Genomic DNA, 20,220 nt, shown 5'->3' on the forward strand with positions numbered 1-20,220 from the left:
AAGGATTAATTGGGATCTTCCAGGAGAGTGATGTTGAGCTGCTGCAGCCAGGCCTGGCACCTCGGTGTGCAGGCTCTGGGCTGGGCAGGGCACGGTGTCTGCCCACCTGCTCGGCCCCAGGGCCATCGCGCTGGCCGCAGTGACGATGAGGAACAGGTGCGGGGCTGATGGTCAGCCGAGCTCTGCAGACCAGGCCTTTGCAATAGCTGGAGGCCTGTCCTGGGTCCTCCCTGACCCTCAGGCATCCTCTCGTGTTGGCACTGAGATGTTAGAGCAGTGATGGCGAACCTTCTGAGCTCGGCGTGTCAGCATTTTGAAAAACCCTAACTTCACTCTGCCGTGTCACATATAGACATTTTTTGATCTTTGCAACCATAGTAAAACAAAGACTTATATTTTTGATATTTATTTTATATATTTAAATGCCATTTAACAAAGAAAAATCAACCAAAAAAATGAGCTCGCGTGTCACCTCTGACACGCGTGTCATAGGTTCGCCATCACTGCTCTAGAGCAATCCCGGGTCTGGCAGGGGCCCTTCACAGGATGAGGGCTCCCACGCACCCAGCTCTGGGAGAAGCAGGCTGGTTTACTCGTTCAGGGACCTTTCCGGACACTTGCTGGGGGCCCAGGATCCATTGAGGGCCCCTGTTCACCCAGAGCTCACAGTCCAGGGGGCTTGTGACCCAGGACTTAACCTCCGGGGGCCAAACACTGGGTCCTCCAGGGTGAGGAAATAAGAGGCGAAAGCCATCTCCCCAGGTCTGACGGTACTTTATTGTCAGAGAAACAGAGATGGGCTTGGTGGGGGTGTGGGGGTGGGTGAGGGCAGGCAAGGGCATTGCACACAGGTGGGGGGTGGGGGGAGAGGCAGAGGGTCCCAGCTGGAGGCAGTGGGCTTCCAGGAACACACTCGCGGGCAGTGGCTGTGGTCTCAAGTCCTCTCCGCTGCCTCCAGCTTCTGCGCAGGCTCAGCGAGACATCATTCGCACAAACTCTGCCAGGACAAAGGGAGGTTTCGGGTCTGCTCTGTGGACGCCAGTAGAGGGGGGGGCCCACATACGGGCCTTGAGGTGTGAGGGAGTGTGGTCAAGTGAGTCTCCTGCATCTGATCGGTAACAGGTCTGTCTCTAGGCCAAGAAGAGGGGCTTTGTCTTGTGGACAGAAAACATCTTGTAACTCAACTATTTTCTCTCTGCTTTGGCTGCTAGGAAGCTCAGGGAGCAACTCTGGGGCTGCATCCTGATTTTCCGCGGCTTCTGTGATGACCTGACCCTTGTGCTCTCTCTTGTGTCGAGGAGGAGCTGGGTCCGGATGGGGCTGCCTGGATTCGGATCGCGGCTTCATCTACTTCCTGTCGCTGAGCACTGACACTTTCCTAGGAACTGACTGACTGGCTTCTGGCTTCTCCGGTTCACGGGAAGATAAAGCTCCTCCCCGCTGGGTCCTCCTGATGATTTCCTGGGAGAGGATTCGGGGCACTTCGCTCAGGCCTGGCCCACAGCAAACGCTCTGCCTCTATTGTTCTTTCTGTGCTAGAAACCTCCCGGGGTGTGTGGTGGCAGGCGGTACCTTCAAAGTCGATCAGGCCGTCCCCGTTGAGGTCGATGTCCTGAAGGATCTCGTCCACCTCCCGCTGGGTGAGGCGCTCCCCCAGCAGGACCTTGAGGGCCGCCCGGAGCTCGCCCAAGCTGATGCAGCCATCCCTATTGGTGTCAAACTGCGCGAGGAATCGTTCAGTCACCCAGCCCCTCCCTCACCGCACACAGCAGGCCCCGCCCGCCCTCCAGCCCAGGGGCCTCACCTCTCGGAAGGCATCCCGCAGCTCCCGGACGCCAATCATGTCTGCCGTCTCCGCCAGCAGCTTGGGGCCCATCAGCTCCACAAAGTCTTCGAAGTCCACCTTCCCGCCACCTGGGGGCCGTGCTCATCAGAGATCCCGGCTGGCCCTGGCCCTCCTCCGCCCCTGCGCTCCCCTTCTGGCCTGGGCCCGATAACTGCCCTTCTCCATCTGTGGTTTTGATGACTTTCCTTAATTTTCCTGAAGAGTTTGGTTGGGTTCAAGCCCTGGCTCCAATGACCTGGCTGTGTGACCTTCGGCAAGTCACTTAACCTTTCAGAAACTCGATGTCCTCATCTAACAAATGGGAATAGAGGTCCCGCCCTGCCCCCCTCATAGGGATGGAGGCAGAGTCCTTGCCTTGAGGATGGCCGAGGTCTGGGCTCTGGGGCCAACCAGCAGGCATCTCTGTGCCTGGGCTGCCCAGCTGCCCTGGCCTGGCCCCTGGAGAAGTGGGCATGGGGGGGGGGGGGGTCTGAGGCACTTACTGATCTGCTGGGAAATCTCGATGAGCTCCATCTCCGTGGGCATGTAGCCCATCGTCCGCATGCAGGCGCCCAGGTCCCCGTAGCCGATGTAGCCGTCCCGGTCTCGGTCAAACTCCTGGAAGGCGGCCTGCAGCTCTGCCAAGTAGGGCAGGGTCAGTCCTTCTCCAATGTCCCCCTGGGTCCCAGCTCGGATCAACTCACCCTTCTCTCCTTGGTCTAATCATTCCCTCCGTCTAAACATCAGTCTCTTTGCTGCCTCAGGGCCTTTGCACATGCTATTCCTATAATTCATTCTTTCAGCAAATACTTAAGGAGCATCTGCTATGTGCCAAGCTCTGCTCTAGTTAGTGGGAATATGACAATGAAGAAGGAAAAGGAAGAAAAGGAAGAAAGGAAGGAAGGAAGGAAGGAAGGAAGGAAGGAAGGAAGGAAGGAAGGAGGAAGGAAGGAAGGAAGGGAGGGGAGGGAGGGAGAAAAGAAAGAAGGAAGGAAGGAAGGAAGGAAGGAAGGAAGGAAGGAAAGAAGAAAGGAAGGAAGGAAGGAAGGAAGGAAGGAAGGAAGGAAGGAAGGAAAAGAGGGAGGAAGGGAGGGAGGAAGGGAGGGCTGAAGGGAGAAAGGAAGGAAGGAAGAAGGAAGAAAGGAAGGGAGGGAGGAAGGAAGGAAGAAGGAAGGAAAGAAGGGAGGGAGGGAGGGAGAGAGGGAGGGAGTAGCTCACATTCTGGAACACTCTCCCCTCCTCTTGGTCCTCCTGTCATGTACTCAAGGAAGTCTTCCCTCTAAAGTCAGAGCCTGCAGCCCATTGCACTCGTAGTTGAGAGCACTGAGCCGTCTGCACTTGCTGACGTCCTGACGTCTGTCTCCAGAGGACACAGGCCGGTCTGTCTGGTTGGCCATGTTCCCAGAGCTCAGCACACGGCCGGGTGGTGCCTAGGAACTGCTCGCTGAACAAACACAAAAGGGACCCAAGACCCACCTGGCCAGTGAGACCAGGCAGCTGGCAGCTGGGGGTTCTGTCGGCCCACTCCTGCTCGGTCTGTCCCGTCTCCTCACACAGGGCCCCTGCAGCCTCCTTCTGGCTCCCAGTTCCTCCTGGAGACTGCTGAGCGCCCCCCCTCCGTGCGCACCCCCACGTCCACCCCTCCAGAAACTAGTTCTTTCCAAACCCTTTACCTTCGATCTCCTCCGGCCGCAGCTCCCGGTCCTGAGGGGCACAGAGGGGTTAGGAAGTCCCTGGACCCTTGTTTCTTGTTCTTTGGGGCTCTCCAATCAGCCCCCCCACACCCCTGCACAGGGCCTGTGCCTGACCCCGCCAGGCCTCGTTCCTCCCCATTCCTGCTGACGGGCCTGGGGTCTCGGGTTCCCCTCCTCTGACCCCGCCAGGCCTCTCCCAGACCCCCCACCCCCCGCCACCCTCTTCTAGGGCCCGGAGCCCATTGGCCAGAGGTGGGTCTGGTTTGGTGGCCTCACTGTCACCCTTTGTCTCCTAGAGACCCTGCCACCTCCCTGTCCTCCCCTGGGTGGCTGTCTCTGATGTTTCTCTGGGTCTCTCTCTGCCCGCTCCCCATCTGTGTGCCTTTGCTCCGACCTCCCCCCTCAATCCTCTCCCCCGACTCAGGGAGAGGCACAGCGAGGGAACGAGGGCAGGGCAGCGGCAGGCGGGCGTGGGGGGGGGCTGTACATACAAGCTGGGTGGCAGCGATGCTGGGCCGCAGAAAGATGCAGGCAGGCCCCACCAGGCTGCTGAGCACCGAGTAGCCCTGGACGCCCCGTCTGGGGCCCCCCAGCTCCTTGGGGCTGTGGGGGGAGCTCCCTGGGCGGGAGCCGGGCCACAGCCAACTGCCCTGCAGCAGAGCCGGCCATGAGCTGGGGCAGTGGCTCCTCTGCACCCTGACCCACCAGCCTCTCCTGACGTTGGCACCTGGCACAGGAGAGAGGGGCCCTCGCCTATTGCCACTCTAGGCTGGAGGGGCCTCCCCTTACTGTGCAGTTGGGCAAACTTAAGGCTCAGGAAGGGCAAAGGACTTGGCCAAGGCCACTCAGAGAGTCAGAGGCAGAGCGAGACCTTGAGCTCAAGCTCTGGGTCCCCCAGCAGAGAGCAGGGTTGGCCAGCAGGATGGGCAGCTGGGGGCCTGCTGAGCTTGGCCGGGGTGGGGGGGAACCCAGTGGGAACCAAACCCCCATCCTCCCCGCCCCCCGCCCCCCTCTAAGCCCTGCCCCGCCTCACACAGGGCCCTGCCCGCCCACCTGACCCTCCCAGGGTCCAGCCCAGGCTCCTGGCCGTGGCTGCTCCCCCTTCACCCCCTACCTGAGGTCCCCAGTGTCGGGGCCGCTTGGCACAGTTTCCCATGGGCCCAGGAACCATGCCAGGCCTGGCGTCCGGGGCGGCCGGGCTGGGCCTCTCGGAGGCCGTGGGCTCCCGCCAGCCCCAGCTGCTCCCAGTGAGTCTGGGAGGCCGGCAGGGGATTTTCCAAGGGTTTTGTGGGGAAGATCGGGGGCGGGTGGGCAGGCGGGGAGCCCTGGGCACAGGGGCTCGGGTCCTAATCCGGGATTATCTCTGAGTGTCTTTGCTGGTGAGGGGGGCCGCTAGGGCCCCAAGGCCCCTGGGCTGCGCAGCCTCCCCTCGCTCACTCCTGAGGGTCCTGCAGACACCCGTCCGGCGTCCCTCTCCTCCCCCCGCCCCCTAATCTCTCCCCATCAGGGCAGACTGGGTTTCTTCAGAAGCAGGGCCTGCACCTGGGAGGCGACGCCAGGCGGTGGTGCAGGGCGGCCCCGGGCATCCCTCCCGTCGGAAGGGTACCGGGCGGTGTGAACTCTGCAGACCCTCCGCTCACTGCCTGTCCTGCAAGGAGGCCTGGGAAGCCCCTGCCTCTTCCTGCCAGGCCCCGGCTCATACCTCGGAGCACCTGCCTGCCCTCCCACCCTCGGCACTGCTGGGCCGGCCCCCTGGCCCTGGCCGCTGGATGAGGAGCTGACCAGCCGGCTCTGGGGCCAGGGCCTGCGGAAGGGCTCAAGGGGGGACAGGGCGGGAGGGGCTCCCGGGTCAGCACGCATTTCAGGGCTTCCTCCCGGCTGGGCGCGGCCTGGGTTTGTCCTGCAGGGCCTCAGTTGGGGAGGGGGTCCCCTCTGTTCGCTCATGGTCCCCTCATTGGGGATAAGGCCACAACCCTTTCCACTTTACCTGCCCGTAGGCCGCCTGCACCTGGGCCTCCAGCTCCCGCAGCAGGAGCCGCCGCCTGGTGACTGCGGGGCTGGCAGGGGCCTGGCTGGGCCCCGCAGTGTCCTCAGAGGGCTTGGGGTCCCCCGGGGGGAGGCTGTCACCCTCTGGGCCCTGAGGAAGGGCCATGGAGACGAGGGCTTGGCCCCTCTTGCTGGCTGAGGGGCACCGCCCCACTCCGGTCTCCCCGGTCCTGCAGGAGGGAGCTTAGTGGCAGCGGTGGGCCCCTGCTTCTCTCGTCCCTGCCCCTCCCTCCATGCGCTGGGGGCCAACCAGCAGGCATCTCTGTGCCTGGGCTGCCCCAAGTCCCATATCCCATCTCTCCTAGCTCCCCAGGCCTCTCAAACAGCACCTCGCTCCAATCCTAGCCTTCCCTCCCCCCTCCAGCCTCCTGCTGGCCCCACTGCACCTGGGCCCGCAGGCTCCTGCAGACCCGGCACCTGGCCCTGGGCTGCGGCTTCCGGACCTCCTGCGCCCACGCCCCTGTCTGCCCTCTGCTCATGGTGGTCTCTGCCTGTCTCTCCCGCAGTCCCTCTCTCCAGCCCTGCCCTGCCCACGTTTGCCCAGCGGGTCTGTGGCTCTCAGACCATCTCTCCGTCCTCCCTCCCTCTGTTGCGTGGGGCCCTCTCACAGTGGTCTTTCTGTCTGTCCATCCTGGTTCTCCTACTCTCCCCGCTCCTCCCAGCAAGGCTCCTGGATTGTGGAAAGACAGGCCCCCCCAGCCTCACTCCACACCCCACTCCCCTCCCCTCCTCATGGCACCCCCCACTGAGCCTCTGCTGACCTCCAACCTCCTGCTTCTCAGCGAACAGGAACAGGACGGGGGTGACCAGCAGCCCCCTTGCCTCTCGTGCCCGTGTGTCCCCAGACCACTTACCACCAGCGCCTGCTCCTCACCTCCCGGAATGAGGTCAGCTGTCCTGTCGGCCCTGCTCCGGGCCCCTCATGATTTATTCACCTGCCCCCCCCCCTCCCGGCTTTTGTCCGAGGGAACCAGATCCTGCCAGAGGCCTGCCACCTGAGCTGCTGGCCTGGCCGCTCTCGGCCACGCGTGCCGTCCATTCATGTCCATTCATGTCTCCTCCTCAAGCACCGAGGCCGGCTGAGACCCAGACCCGGGCTGGCTGCTGGGGCCGCACGGCACACCCAGCGGCCCAGGGGCCCTGCTCGCAGGCACATCTCACGCAGAAAGGGGCCACAGGCCAAGTCTCCAAGTGCTTGGGGGGCTTTGCGGAGGAGAGGAGGGCATGGGGCGCCATTGTTGGCGTTGCTCACACGTTTAGCCTGGGCTTGGGGTCGGCTGTGAGCTTGGCGAGCTCCGGGTGCTGGAATCCGCAGGATGAGTCGGTGGAGGCCCTCAGAGAGGAGGGGGCAGTAGCCCCGGGAGAGGGCATGGCGGGCACGGGGTTGGGGACCATCTGAGGGGCTGAATCTTTAGCAAATGTTCCTGGAGCACCTGCGCATGCCTCCCTGGAGCTGGGACCCAGTCCCCGCCTCCCGGAACCTTCCATGGGGCAGGAGATGCGCGTTCAGCAAACTGTGGAGGGGTCTGTGCAGGGAAGGACCCGGCAGGATGCTGAGGAGGGGAGAGGGGACCGGGCTGTGACGGGGCCTGTGGAAGTGACGCGATGTGGGAGTGGCCGAGTGAGGGGGCAGGGGCCCCAAAGGCAGAGGACAGTTGCCACACAGCCCTGAGTGGGTCCGAGGGTCTGAGAAAGGGCCAGGGTTGAGAGGCGAGTGGGCGCGGGCCAGGTGGTCCAGGGCGGGAAGGGCTCATGTGTCCCTTCGTGTGGATCATTTGGAGGCTCAGCCTTCAGCATCCTTCAGCACCTCTGCACCTGGGCCACCTCTTCCCAGAGGCCAGGCAGCACCGCCTCCCAGGCAGCACTGCAAGCCCTCGGCTCCCTCTTCAAGGTCATAGGTGTGCGCCCTGGGTCACACCTTCCCCCACTTCATGTCCGAATAACCACCTAAGAGGTGAGAAGTGGTGAGAAAGGGGCGTTCCAAATAGAAGCCAACGCAGGGGGGCTATCACTCGACAGGGTGTAGTGGGTAGGAGCACTTTCCATCGAGGGGCAAAGCCTTTCTAGATGAAGAAAGCCTGGCTTGGAAGTCCTTCCTGGCTCGTGTCCAATGAACAGCATCTTAAGGCACTCACATGGGTGCCCTTGACTTGCCCACCCTGACTTAGCCAAGCTGAGGTCCCAGCTCCAGTGTCCAGGGTGTCCAGGTAGATCAGTGGTTGACGTACAGGTGGATGGCGGGATGGTTGGGTGGATACGTGGGTGATTGGGTGGATGATTTGATAGATTGGTGTTTGAATGGTTGGTAGATGGAAGGATGGATGGATAGGTGACTAGGTGAAAAGGTGAATGGACAGATGGTTTTATTGGGTGGGTAGTTGGATGAATGGGTGGATAAATGGACGGGTGGATGTTTTGATGGATTGCTGGTCAAATGTTTGGTTGTTGGATGGATGGATTATTGGATAGGTGGATGTATAGATGGACATAAAGACAGATGAGCTGCCGGTGAAGGTCTTCTCTTTATCAAAAGAGTCCATTAGGACTCTATCAGGAACCTGCAAGATTCTTTATCGTTTAATATTCACAAAGGCACCATGAGGCAGATCTTACCTATTTCGGTGTCTCCCATGATGTCTAAGCCACACATTGCCTGATACATAGTAACCAGTATGTGAGTGAAGACTTGTGTCTATCTATCTCTGCCCCCTCCACCCCCTGAGCTGTGATTCCTCTGATGACATTGATGGTGGCTCCTTCTCCACTTGGTTCTCCCCAAGCCAAACCCAGGTTTGGCGCCCGCTAAGCACTAGACACAGCGCCAGGTTGGGATGGCACTTGGCACTTACCAGGAGAGCTAGAGTGGAAAGGACAAGAATAGCAACTGCTGGCGAGGGCTCGATCCCCAGTAGGATGCGTGTAGGAGGCAGTCGATCAATGAGTCTCTCTCATTATTGATGTTTCTATCTCCCTCTCCCTTTCCCTTCCTCTCCCTGAAATCAATAAAAACATCCTTAAAAAAAAAAAAAGAGAGAGAAAACTTTTTTCTTGCTGGAATTTGCACCCTGCCTGACTGCCAAGCCTCGTTTCTTTCCCAAACAGCCCCAGGAAATGCTCTCAACTGTGCTCTGGGCAAAGGAAGTGCTCATTTAACACGTGAATGTTAGTTAAATGTTAAATATCCTGATGGTAATCAACTCGAACCGGAACAGAGGTCGCGTCCAACCCCTGGCCTGCTTCTACCAGCTCTGCAGACGCGGGGGGACGAGGTTGGGGTGAGCATGCACCATTGAGGCTCCTCTCACCGAACCTGGGGGAGAGCGACCCCCAGGAACTGCTGAGTGCTTGTCTGGGAGGTGTTTCTGACAAGGAAACTTGAGCTCCAAACCTTGCCGCCGGAAGACTCTGGACAGGGCGAGGGGCAGCTGGTGCGCCTGCAGCTGGGCCGGCTCCGGCTCCGGAGGACAGCGTGCAGCGGGCGTCCTGCAGGCGTGAGTTTTGTTTGCAGCCCCTTCAACTTACTTTCCTGAGCCTTGTTCTTGAGCGGCGCCCAGGCTCAGTACACTTAAGTCTTCCATTAGACCCACCGATTAGGCCACACCTGTGAAAAGTTACCATTGTGAGTCTGAAGCAGTTGTTTTTTTCCTGTTGTTCCAAAAATAGGGCCACTGCGACTTTGGCTCATAAACCCAGCCAAGGCGGGGCTGCGATCTGGGATGGCCACTCAGCTCCAGACCCCACAGACCCCGTCGTCGTCTCCTGCTGGGAAGGCCCTGTCCTCCAGACACGTACGACCCAAGCCAGGCCACTCACCGAGCGCCGGCCCCGGACCCAGCGCCTGGTCCCAGGGGCGAGCCCGTGAGCACAGCTGGGTCATCAGAGTCCTGCCTGACTTGTCCCCGACAGACAGCAACATCTGGCCAGACGCCAGGAGCAGCACTGCGATGCGGCTTTCTTTTCTGTTCAAGAGGCTGCTTTAACATCTGGGGCTTTGCTGACCCTGGAGGGACCGCCCCGCCCTGACCTGTTGGCCTTGCCACACCTAATGTTAATAAAACAGAAATCCTGAGCAGCCACCCAGCCAAATCCCTCCCAAAGTTCTGACTCAGAAACTGAGATAATAAATGCGTGTATTTTAAAAATTTTGCTTCTTTATTGACTTCAGAGAGGAAGGGAGAGAGAGAGATGGAAACATCCATGATGAGAGAGAATCACTGATCAGCTGCCTCCGAACACCCCCTACTGGGGATCGAGCCCACAACCCAGGCATGTGCCCTTGGCCGGGATCGAACCTGGGACCCTTCAGTCCGAAGGCTGACACTATCCACTGAGCCAAACCGGCGAGGGTTTGCTTGTTGTTTTAAGCAGCTGAATGTTGAGGTAATTTATTGGGCAGCAATAGATACAGAGTCAGAACCAAGGGACACCATCTGTCCAGTGTGGGACCAAGGGGAGTGGATTGCAAGGCTCACGAGGCAGATGCTCCGAGTTTATTTTTGCTTTTTGTTTTGTTTTGTTTTTTGGTTTGTGCTCTTGAGTTTTAATGAGCTTGTTTTCCAGGTTTCCTGGTTGAGGTTTGAGGTCCCTGAGGCCGTGCAGCAGGGGTGATGGTCAGCGCTTGGGACAAAGGCACATCCTTCCACAGGTGTCTTTCCTTTAATGACCTCGATTTCTGACTGTGGACCCCGTGTGGCCGAGCAGCCACCCCACGCTCCCATAATGAGTTTTCCAGCACAGCTCCTTCACGCTCCCACCCTTATGCAGGGTACCCTGCGCTCCTCACGGTCCACAGATGGAAATGCTAGTGTCAGCTAAAAAGTACCTTCACAGCCCTGGCCAGTGTGGCTCAGTTGGTTGAGCGTCGTCCTGTGCACCAAAAGGTCACCGGTTTGATTCCCAGTCAGGGCGCATGCCCAAGTTGTGGGTTGGTCCCCGGTTGTTGGGGTACATCCAGGAGGCAACAGATCAATGTTTCTCTCTCTCTCTCTCTCTCTCTCTCCCTTCCTCTCTGGATACTGTGGCCACCCAAGTTGACACATCAAATTAACCATCACCTAGGAGTGGAGCGTTAGTAGCTAATAACGCAGACAGGTTTCTAAAGTGGCAGAACCATTTCAGCACTCCCACCCGCAACGCAGTTGATCCACGTCCTTGTTAACACGTGCAATGGTCAATGCTGCAGGCCTTCCCATGTGGGCTGTGGTTTCACTTGCATTTCCCCGATGACTGAGGACGCGGAGTGCCTTTTCATAGGCCTAATGGCTGTATAACATTGGCACAAAATACCTTAAGACAGGAAACTCTTTTATTAATGTCGAGGGTTGGGCTGTGAGATGTGGCCACAGGTAGGCTCAACGTGCCATTTGCTTCCCCTTCCAACCAAGTCTTTAAATATTTGCTCAACGTGTATTTGGTTTGGCTGCACAGAAGTTGCTTTTTAAAAATTTTATTTTAAAGAGGTTGTTTACGGAAGCAGTCACTCTCCGAGGCTGAAAAAGAAAATCCTTTTAACCACTTCCTGCTTCTCTGTAGTCGCATTCTTGCTCCAGGTTGTGTATTAATTAGGTGTCAGTTCAGCCGAGGTTACGAAGTGTCCAAGTGGCAGCAGCGGAAACGGAAACGAGTAGAAGGGTTTCTCGCTCAGGTAAAAGCCCAAGACATGTGAACGGGGCTGGTGTCCACTCTGGGGTGCTGGGGGCCCAGGCTCCTGCAGCCCCCTGTCACACCAAGGGTGTGGCCCCTGCCTCCGCCGGGTTCCAGCCAGAGGAAGCACACCTGTCCGGGAGGGAGGCTTATGCTGGGTCTACAACGTACATGATAAAAATAAGTCACTTGTTGTGACGCCCCGCTGTCCTGGCTTTGGAATATCTGGCTTCCGATTGGCAATGATTTCTAGTGAACATGCTTCGCAAAAGTACTCAGCGAAGAGAGGCTAGTGTTACCAAATGCTTTTCTCTACCTCCGAGTCCTTCGTGGGGCGGGGTCGAGGCAGATTTAAGCAGTTACTTAAGGGGCGTGTGAGTGTGTGTGTGTGTGTGTGTGTGAGTGTGTGTGTGTGTGTGTGTGTGAGTGTGTGTGTGTGTGAGTGTGTGTGAGTGTGTGTGTGTGAGTGTGTGTGTGAGTGTGTGTGTGAGTGTGTGTGTGTGAGTGTGTGTGTGAGTGTGTGTGTGTGAGTGTGTGTGTGAGTGTGTGTGTGTGAGTGAGTGTTAGTGTGTGTGTGTGTGTGTGAGAGTGTGTGTGTGTGTGAGTGAGTGTGAGTGTGTGTGTGTGAGTGTGTGTGTGTGTGTGAGTGTGTGTGTGTGTGTGTGAGAGTGAGTGTGAGTGTGTGAGTGTGTGTGTGTGAGTGTGTGTGAGTCTGTGTGAGTGTGTGTGTGTGAGAGGGAGTGTGTGTTTTGTGTGTGTGTGTGTGAGTGTGTGTGTGTGTGTGAGTGTGTGTGTGAGTGTGTGTGTGTGAGTGTGTGTGTGTGTGAGTGTGTGTGTGTGAGAGTGAGTGTGTGTGTGTGAGAGTGTGTGTGAGTGAGTGTGTGAGTGTGTGTGTGTGTGTGTGTGAGTGTGAGTGTGTGTGAGTGTGTGTGTGTGTGTGAGTGTGTGTGTGTGTGTGTGAGTGTGTGTGAGAGTATGTGTGTGTGAGTGTGTGTGTGTGTGTGAGTGCGTGTGTGTGTGTGAGAGTGTGTGTGTGAGTGTGAGTGTGTGTGAGTGAGTGTGAGTGTGTGAGTGTGTGTGTGTGTGTGTGTGAGTGTGTGTGTGAGTGTGTGTGTGTGTGTGTGTGTGTTGGGGGGGGGTAGGCACACTGGCTGCTCTCTAACCGCTTCTTTCCAGTTCGGTTTCCTGTCCTGGCCCCTGGGACGCGCCTGGTGGCCTCTGCCTAGACCTGCTCTGACTGTGACAGGCTGCAGGTGTAGCAGCACCGTGGTCCCACACTCCGCTGGCATCCATGGGGCCACAGGTGCCCCCCACACCGCAGGGGGCAGGGCGCCTTCCGAATCCTCTCCCTCCCATTTGCATTTGCCGGGACCATTTTGACCGGCAGCCGCAGAAACCCCGGTGAGACAGAGCGGATTTACTGACTCAGTTTGATCGGACGCTCTGACCTGGGCACGCGGGCTCACCCTCCTGCCGCCCCACTCTCCCCGTCCCTCCTCCTGCTCCGGGGACCTCTCCCCACAATAAGCCCTCACAGCCTCTGCCTTCTGGGGAGGCCAGCCTAAGCCAGCAGGGGCAAGTGACAGTTTCCGGGGTTTTCCTGACGCTGAGGAGGGAGTGGCTGGCAGGCGTCCTTCTGAGGACGTTTTCCGACAGCCTTTCATACACGGGGAGGTGGCCAAAGCCAGCTCCGCAGCCCAGGGGCTCCGTCTCATTCTCAGAGCCTTGGGCAGCGCCTGGCACTAGGTAGGTGCTCCAGAAAGATCTGCTGAAGGCGCGTGTGTCCTGCTGCTCCTGGTGGCGTTCTCTGGTCCCGCCCTGGCCGCTGCACTCCCTGGTTTGGCCTCAGGAGGGTGCCAGGACCTTGGTGTCTGGCTGGGGGCAGCCTGGAGACGAGCTCCTCACAGCCCAGGACTCGTGCCTGCCAGGTCCCTGGCTGGGGGTCCGAGGGTGTGTGTCCCCAGCGGGAGGGGCAGGAACTCACCTGGCGAAGTCGTGCCCCCAGCTTCTGCTCCCGGACGGGATGGAGCTCAGCACCCCCTGGTCGGTGTGGGGACACTCTGGGGGCCAGCCTCAGGGGAGCAGGAAAGGCATCTGGGAATACCCAGGGGAGACGGGAGGACCAGAGGTGTGGGTCTGAAGCCAGCCCAGGGGCCTCAGACCACCTTCCCTCTTCGAAGGTGGCTCGGCCTGGGGTGGGGGTGGGGTTGGGAGCAGGGAAGGGCTCAGGGTCCTCCAAACTCCGGGGACCAGGCAGGCAGAGCACGAGAGGACAGAGGATGGCGTTTACTGAGCACTCACTAGGTGTCAAGGGTCATCTGGCTTCATCCTCACAGACAGTGAGGACAAGGAGGCTCCTGAGAGTGCAGGGAGCTGGACTTGAACCCAGGCTGCTGGCCCCGATGGCCCAGGGGGAAACTCTATGTGAGAGAAGCGCCAGACTGGATGCCCGTTCAGGACGCTGCAGGTTACAGGGGCCAGACCTGTCGAAGACCTCGAGGTGCCTGGCGAGCTCTGTGGCTGCAGAGTGACTGACCCAGCTCTGGGCTGTGCCTCCGCCTCTTCCGGGGACAGAGGGCTCCTTTGATGGAGCACCGGTAACGAGGCGGGTGGAAGAGATGGGCTCTGAGGTGGGAGGGCCCTCACAGGGCGCCCAGCACCCTGGGCCAGGTCCCAGGACCTCAGCACCTCCCACACGGACTGGAGTCACCCATTGGCGCCAGGATGTCAGGCAGAAGCTGGGCATCGTGAGGGGTGGCTGGGCCTTGCCATGCAGCCAGTCTTGGTGAAGGTAAAACCGATGATACCGCAAGTCATAATAGACAAAGGGGAGGATTTCCCCCAAATGGTATGAGGTTAGTGAAATTCTGATTCCAAAAACCAGATAAGGACAAAACAATAAAATAAATTTTAAAAATGACAGGCCCGCCCTAACCGGTTTGGCTCAATGGATAGAGCGTCGGCCTGTGAACTGAAGGGTCCCAGGTTCGATTCCAGTCAAGGGCATGTACCTTGGTTGTGGGCACATCCCCAGTTGGGGGTGTGCAGAGGGCGGCTGGTCGATGTTTCTCTCTCATCGATGTTTCTAGCTCTCTATCCCTCTCCTTTCTTCTCTGTAAAAAATCAATAAAATATATTTTTAAAAAATGACAGGCCCATTTCATTTGTGAACACATGTGAAAGCCCTAAACAAAACACACAACATTGTATCAGAAGAAATACATCGTGGCCTAGTAGGGCTTATCCCAGAACCGCATTGGAAAGTGTATCGAAGTCACTCTCCACACCACTGAGAACAAAGGAGAAGCAGCAGGGATTACTTCCGAGACCAGAAAAGCCTTCGGTAAGATTGTTACTGATTTCCGATACAAATTCTTACTAAACTAGGAACAGAAGGGAACATGTGGAACTTGATGCCAAAAATCTACACCAAATGTTACACACGGCGCCCCTGGGTCTCCAGCCCAGACACCCTCACCCAGGTCACAGCAGCCCGAGCCATGGAAGGTGGGGTGTGAGTACAGGCACCCCCTTTCTTCACACATGCCCACAATGTCCCTTTAAGATCAGCTACTACCATTTAATATAATTCTGGAGGCCCTGGTCAGTGTGATAAAAGAAAAGAAATAAAAGATGTGAGGGTTGGAAGGGAAGAGATACAATTCTCATTACTGCAGGTGGTGTGATCATTTACCTAAAAGGACCGCTGGGATCAAACCAACTCGCTATTGGAATCCACGAGATTTCAGCACCATTGCTGGATATAAACCAGTGATGGCGAACCTATGACACTCATTTTTTTGGTTGATTTTTCTTTGTTAAATGGCATTTAAATATATAAAATAAATATCAAAAATATAAGTCTTTGTTTTACTATGGTTGCAAATATCAAAAAATTTCTATATGTGACACGGCACCAGAGTTAAGTTAGGGTTTTTCAAAATGCTGACACACCGAGCTCAAAAGGTTCGCCATCACTGATATAAACCCACAAAACCCATGTATTCCTAGTATTTCTCTACACCTCAGGTACTAATGCCCAACTTAAAAAAAATAACATATTATTCACAGCAGCTAGATACAATGTACCTAGACTATATAAGAATATGCAGCCGAAACCGGTTTGGCTCAGTGGATGGAGCGTCGGCCTGCGGACTGAAAGGTCCCGGGTTCGATTCCAGTCAAGGGCATGTACCTGGGTTGTGGGCACATTCCCAGTGGGGAGTGTGCAGGAGGCAGCTGATCGATGTTTCTCTCTTATCGATGTTTCTGACTATCTCTCACCCTTCCTCTCTGTAAAAAATCAATAAAATAAAAAATAAAAAAAGAATATGCAAAACCTCTTGGTAGAAAACTTTAATGAACGATATAGAGTGTGCTGAGCCAGCTCAGCCAAGGGTTCGGCATGCCTGAGTGAGGGCGGTGAAGGATGAAGAAATGACAAAGAGAATAAGCTGAGTCTAGGTAGATCTTCCTGTGCCTGGCTGAGGCCACAGAGAGAGATCCAGAGGCAAGCGGAGCCTTTACTTTAAAGCCAGGGGTAAACAAGGTAGTGGTCACCATAGTTACAGTGTTCTTGTGAGTTTGACTTGCTTTGGCAGCACTTGCTGCACCTCCCACAGCCCATTAGCTACTTAGGAAGGATCTAGGGAGGTCATAAGGTCAAGCCTAATTGTGCTAAGAGGGCTGTGCCCTCTAAGCTGGGACTTGTCCGAGGCTTAACCCTAGAGCCGTGCCCTAAAATAGAGGAGACTCTGAATAGGGGCCTTGATCATAATGAAGGGTAGGATGACAACGTTATAAAGATGTGAGTTCTCTCCAAATTCACCTGTAAACGCAATGCAGTCTTAGACAAAGAAGAGGCGGCGGGGGGGAGGGGAAGGAGAAAGCTGTGTCTTTTCCTTACCAGATTATAAGATCACGGTAATAATAATAACAAAATGTGGTACTGGCTCAGGGACAGGCACATAGACAATGGCAGAGAAAGAGAACTGACAGGCAGGCCCAGTATCCACAGGGGTGTAACTTATGATAAAACTGATGATCCTGTGGATGATGGGGCGGGGGGGGGGGGGGGGGGGGGATAGGATTCCTATGGAACAGCACAGGCAAGGTGGCCTGTAGATGGATTCATTAATGAGAAAGTAACTCAACAGAGTTAATAGAAGACCCATAGGAGAATATGCTGTGATCCAGGGCAGTAATAAAAGACACCCCCCCCCCCAAATTATAAGAGAAAATTAGTTACTGAGGTAGTAGAAGTGAGCCAGCTGGGCTGGGTGGGTTCAGGAAACAAGTTACAGAAGCAGAAGAAGGGCCCCTGGAGCTTAGGAGAGAGAAAGGCCAAGGCAATGCGAGCCCAGGGGGAAGGAGAGGCAGGGGGGAGAGGTACAAGAGGGAGAGCACCCATTCAGCAAAATTTCAAAAGCACAAAACATAAGCACCCTCCCCCGCCCCCACCCCAAACCTGATGAACTTGATTACCCTGAAATGAAGAAAGTCTGTTCCACGAAAGACACCTTGGACAGCGTTGAGAGAGTGGGCAGAATAGGAGAAGGCATGTGTGATGTCTAAAGCCAAGACATTAAGATCCAGAATAAATGAAGGACTCCAGCAAACCAACACAGTAGGCAGCAAATCAAATAGAACATGGCCAGGATACAAAGGGGCGATTCGCAGAAGAGGAAAACGAAACCCAATGAGCCCACGAAGAGATGATGGAAATCCTCAGTAATGAGGACGGGCAGCTGACAACAAAGGCCGGACACTGCACACCCACCGGCCTGGGGCACATTCCCAGGCCGCTCCTGCCACGTGGAGGGCGCGTGGGGCTGCAGCCAACAGCGGGGCATGTGGCTCCACCAACCAGGGCAGCGTCTGGGAGGCCAGCTGGCTCTGCTGATGCAAATCCAGCGTTCACACGCCTGGGAGCATGCGAACAGCAGTCTCACCCAGGGAGTGGGACTAGGATGTGGGGATAAAGGGGACACAGACATGCAGAGTGGGGCAAACGTAGGTTTACAGTTGTTCATGACACAAGAACTCATAAATAATAACACAAGAATAAATTCTGTTTCACGTCCTCACAACTGTGAACCTACGTTTGCCCCACCGTGTACATGCATGCACACAAGGCAGGGGGAGACCCAGCACAGGCTGGCAGTAATGCTGCACCAGGAATTGAATACTCACGCGCACGCACGCACACGCGTGCTCGCACAGGCACGCACATACACACACACACACACACATGCCTGTGGGGAGGGGAGGAGAAGCATCAGCCACGGCCACGCCCACGTTAACAGCCCAGACCCAGACCCCTACCCACACAGGCAGACCCTGAGGTCTTTCTGTCCCTGTCAGGCCTTGAAGAGTCCAGAGGAGGAAACCTCTGTGTTGTCTGCAAGATTCTAGTGTGTGTGTGTGTGTGTGTGTGTGTGTGTGTAAGGGAGAGAGGGACAGTTGTGTGAGTATGGTGTGAGTGTGTTGTTGGAGATGGGGAGTATCGGACAGAGCTATGGAGTTCGAGAATGTAGCAGACATGGGAACTGTTTGCACTGTTTCAGAGATAAAACTGCAACGGTTTCTTTGCTTTTCTCTTTGTTCTTTTGTAGCTCATTAAATACCAGCCAGGCAGGACTGGCGAAGGCAAATTTCAGATTGCTTTTAGCATAAGTAAAACGAGCAAATTAGGCTCTTTCTTGGAGAAAAATAAGAAAAGGGTTTTGCATGTGAAGGGATAAGGAGGGTGCTGGCAGGACCCGAGGGAAGAGGACCACCAGGGGTGGGGAGGAGCAGAGACCCTAAGCCCAGGCCCGGGGCAGCACCCTGGAACATGTCTAAGGCCCAGGGCCTGTGCTGATGGCGGCTGGCCCAGCCCTCAGTGGGCCAGGACTGTCGGCCCCAGAACAGCGCCTACCCTTGCCTCTGGCTGGGCCAGTCCCGGAGGGTACCACCCCGGCTTCTACCCGCCGAGGCACTGTAAGGAAATGATCGTTTCATTGTCCACATATAAAGTTACCTTGTATATCATATTGATGGTGTTTTCAAGCTTCTTACGGCTCCCGAAGCATTACTGCTCTGGGCAGGAAGGAGCGTCAAAGATGAAGAGAGGGCACTGGCCCTGAGGCCGGAATCTGGTTCTGACTTGACCCCATCTCTCTGTTAAGCTCCTGACTGGGTTTCCTTTCTGCCTCCTTCGGACGCCCTGCCAACCAGCCCCACCTGGGGCCGTGGCTGCAGCTCAGCACCCCTTGCCAGCTCTGTGGGAAGGGTCTGTATGAAACGCTGCCCTCAGCGGGTCCCTGAGTGGAGGGTGAACTTCTGGCAACGGGTTCCCAGGCAGACAGGCTGAGTTAAATGTCCCGGAACCCTCTGCAATTGTCCTCCATCGTGATGACATCCAGGGGCACAGCTGGGTTTGGTGCCAGAAACACCTAAACGCCCTACTGTTACCGCAGAAAGGGAGGGTTCAGTGTCCCGTTATCCAGATCGGTTTAAAAACCACACTGTTCTCCTTGTGACTATTTTTACAGTGACCTCTACTTTAAACAATTTTTAAAATCTATTTTTAAATTGACTTCAGAGAGGAAGGGAGAGGGAGAGAGAGATAGAAACATCAATGACGAGAAAGAATCATTGATCGGCTGCCTCCTGCACACCTGTACTGGGGATTGAGCCCCAAACCCAGGCATGTGCCCTGACCAGGATCAAGCCGTGACCTCCTCGTTCAAAGGTGGACGCCCAACCACTGAGCCACACCAGCTGGGCCAGTGACCTCTACTTTTAACCAGCGGAGTCTGTTTCCACTTAGGGATGAAACAGGGTCCATTCCCAATAGGCTACCTGAGTTAAATTGTTGTATCGCAAGTCAGCGAGCTGGACAAGACGCCTAATGAGCCCATTAGTTAGGCGTCATCTTTATTGCGCGCAGGTTCAGAGCAGATGACCTCTGTCAGATTCTGAACAAACACAGGAGGGAGTATTTTCTTTTTATGTATATCCTTCTAGTTCAGTGGCTCTCAACCTTGGCTGCACATTAGAATCACCTGGGAATCTTTTAAAAATCCTGATTTCTGGGCCTCATCCTCCGGAAATGCTGTTTCTTTGTTATGGGGTGAGGCCACAACATTAGTAACAAAGAAACAGCATTTCCGGAGGATGAGGCCCAGAAATCAGGATTTTAAAAAGATTCCCAGGTGACTCTAACGTGCAGCCAAGGTTGAGAACCACTGTTCTAGTTCTTTGTGTAAGACAGCTTGTAACCTTGAATACATACCGTATTTAACCAAACACCTGTCATATCGATACAACTTGTAACTCTGAATACATATTGTATCTAATCAAACACCTGTAACCTTGGATGAACAAACACTGAGCAAAATATGTGAATTAATATTAGCAACAGTGTATCAGCCCCTTGAGACGGCTAGCTTGCAAGGTCAGGCAATTAAGTTTATCTTTTCTATTATTCAAGCTAAAAAGCAAAGCTATTTTACAGCCTAAAAATAACAGAGTTGGCCCAGGGAATAAGAGACTAAGAACAACAGAGTAGTTCAAACAGCAGTTTTCCCAAAGGAGGGACCATTACGCTTCAAAGTGAGGCGATTTAGGGGAAATGGTGGCATCCAAATGGCCGGTAGGTATGAGAAACCCAGCCTGTCTGTGCGCGTGTCTGTGTGCGTGCACGTGGCTCTGTCTTTGTGCAGCCTCTTTTGTCTGCGGGAACAAATGCAAGAGTTTGTGTCTCTTGAACCTGCGCCCCAAGCGGAGAAGGAGACCGGACAGGGCAAAGCCAAGGCCTGGAGAAGATTCTGGAAACCCTGACCCCCGGTCTCACCAGCTCCGGGAGGCAAACCCTCCACCGGCCCAGGGGGGCTGGGCGGAGCTCCGCTGCGGGGAGTGCGGGGCGGAGGGCGGGGGGCGGGGGGCGGGGGGCGCGGGCCGGTCCGGGCTGGGCGGGGGGCGGGGCCGGCGCGTGACTCAGCACTGGGGGCGGGGCGGGACGGGACG

At 56.2% G+C, this 20,220-nt stretch overlaps 1 protein-coding gene across 1 annotated transcript; it reads right to left on the reverse strand.

Annotated features, from left to right (window-relative positions):
- Positions 1-811: 811 nt before the first annotated feature.
- CABP2 (calcium binding protein 2) lies at positions 812-5,671 on the reverse strand. The gene is made up of 6 exons (XM_070426460.1): positions 5,507-5,671; positions 3,499-3,529; positions 2,329-2,463; positions 1,805-1,914; positions 1,573-1,720; positions 812-997 (listed from the first exon to the last, which is right to left on the reverse strand). Exons 1-6 carry the CDS (start codon positions 5,669-5,671, stop codon positions 972-974), a joined length of 615 nt encoding a protein of 204 aa, XP_070282561.1. The 3' UTR covers positions 812-971.
- Positions 5,672-20,220: the final 14,549 nt, after the last annotated feature.

This window comes from Myotis yumanensis, unplaced genomic scaffold, assembly GCF_028538775.1.
Source record: "Myotis yumanensis isolate MYYU_CA2020_CCGP unplaced genomic scaffold, mMyoYum1.0.hap1 SCAF_10, whole genome shotgun sequence".
NCBI lineage: Eukaryota > Metazoa > Chordata > Mammalia > Chiroptera > Vespertilionidae > Myotis > Myotis yumanensis.

Excerpts from the sequence above, each read along its gene's own strand:
- CABP2 (XM_070426460.1), bottom strand. The coding sequence starts at position 5,671 with ATGGCCCTTCCTCAGGGCCCAGAGGGTGACAGCCTCCCCCCGGGGGAC. Across the intron at positions 3,530-5,506 it reads TGCAGGCGGCCTACGGGCAG|GACCGGGAGCTGCGGCCGGA; the intron begins GTAAAGTGGAAA and ends TGTGCCCCTCAG. Across the intron at positions 2,464-3,498 it reads GCGGCCGGAGGAGATCGAAG|AGCTGCAGGCCGCCTTCCAG; the intron begins GTAAAGGGTTTG and ends CCTACTTGGCAG.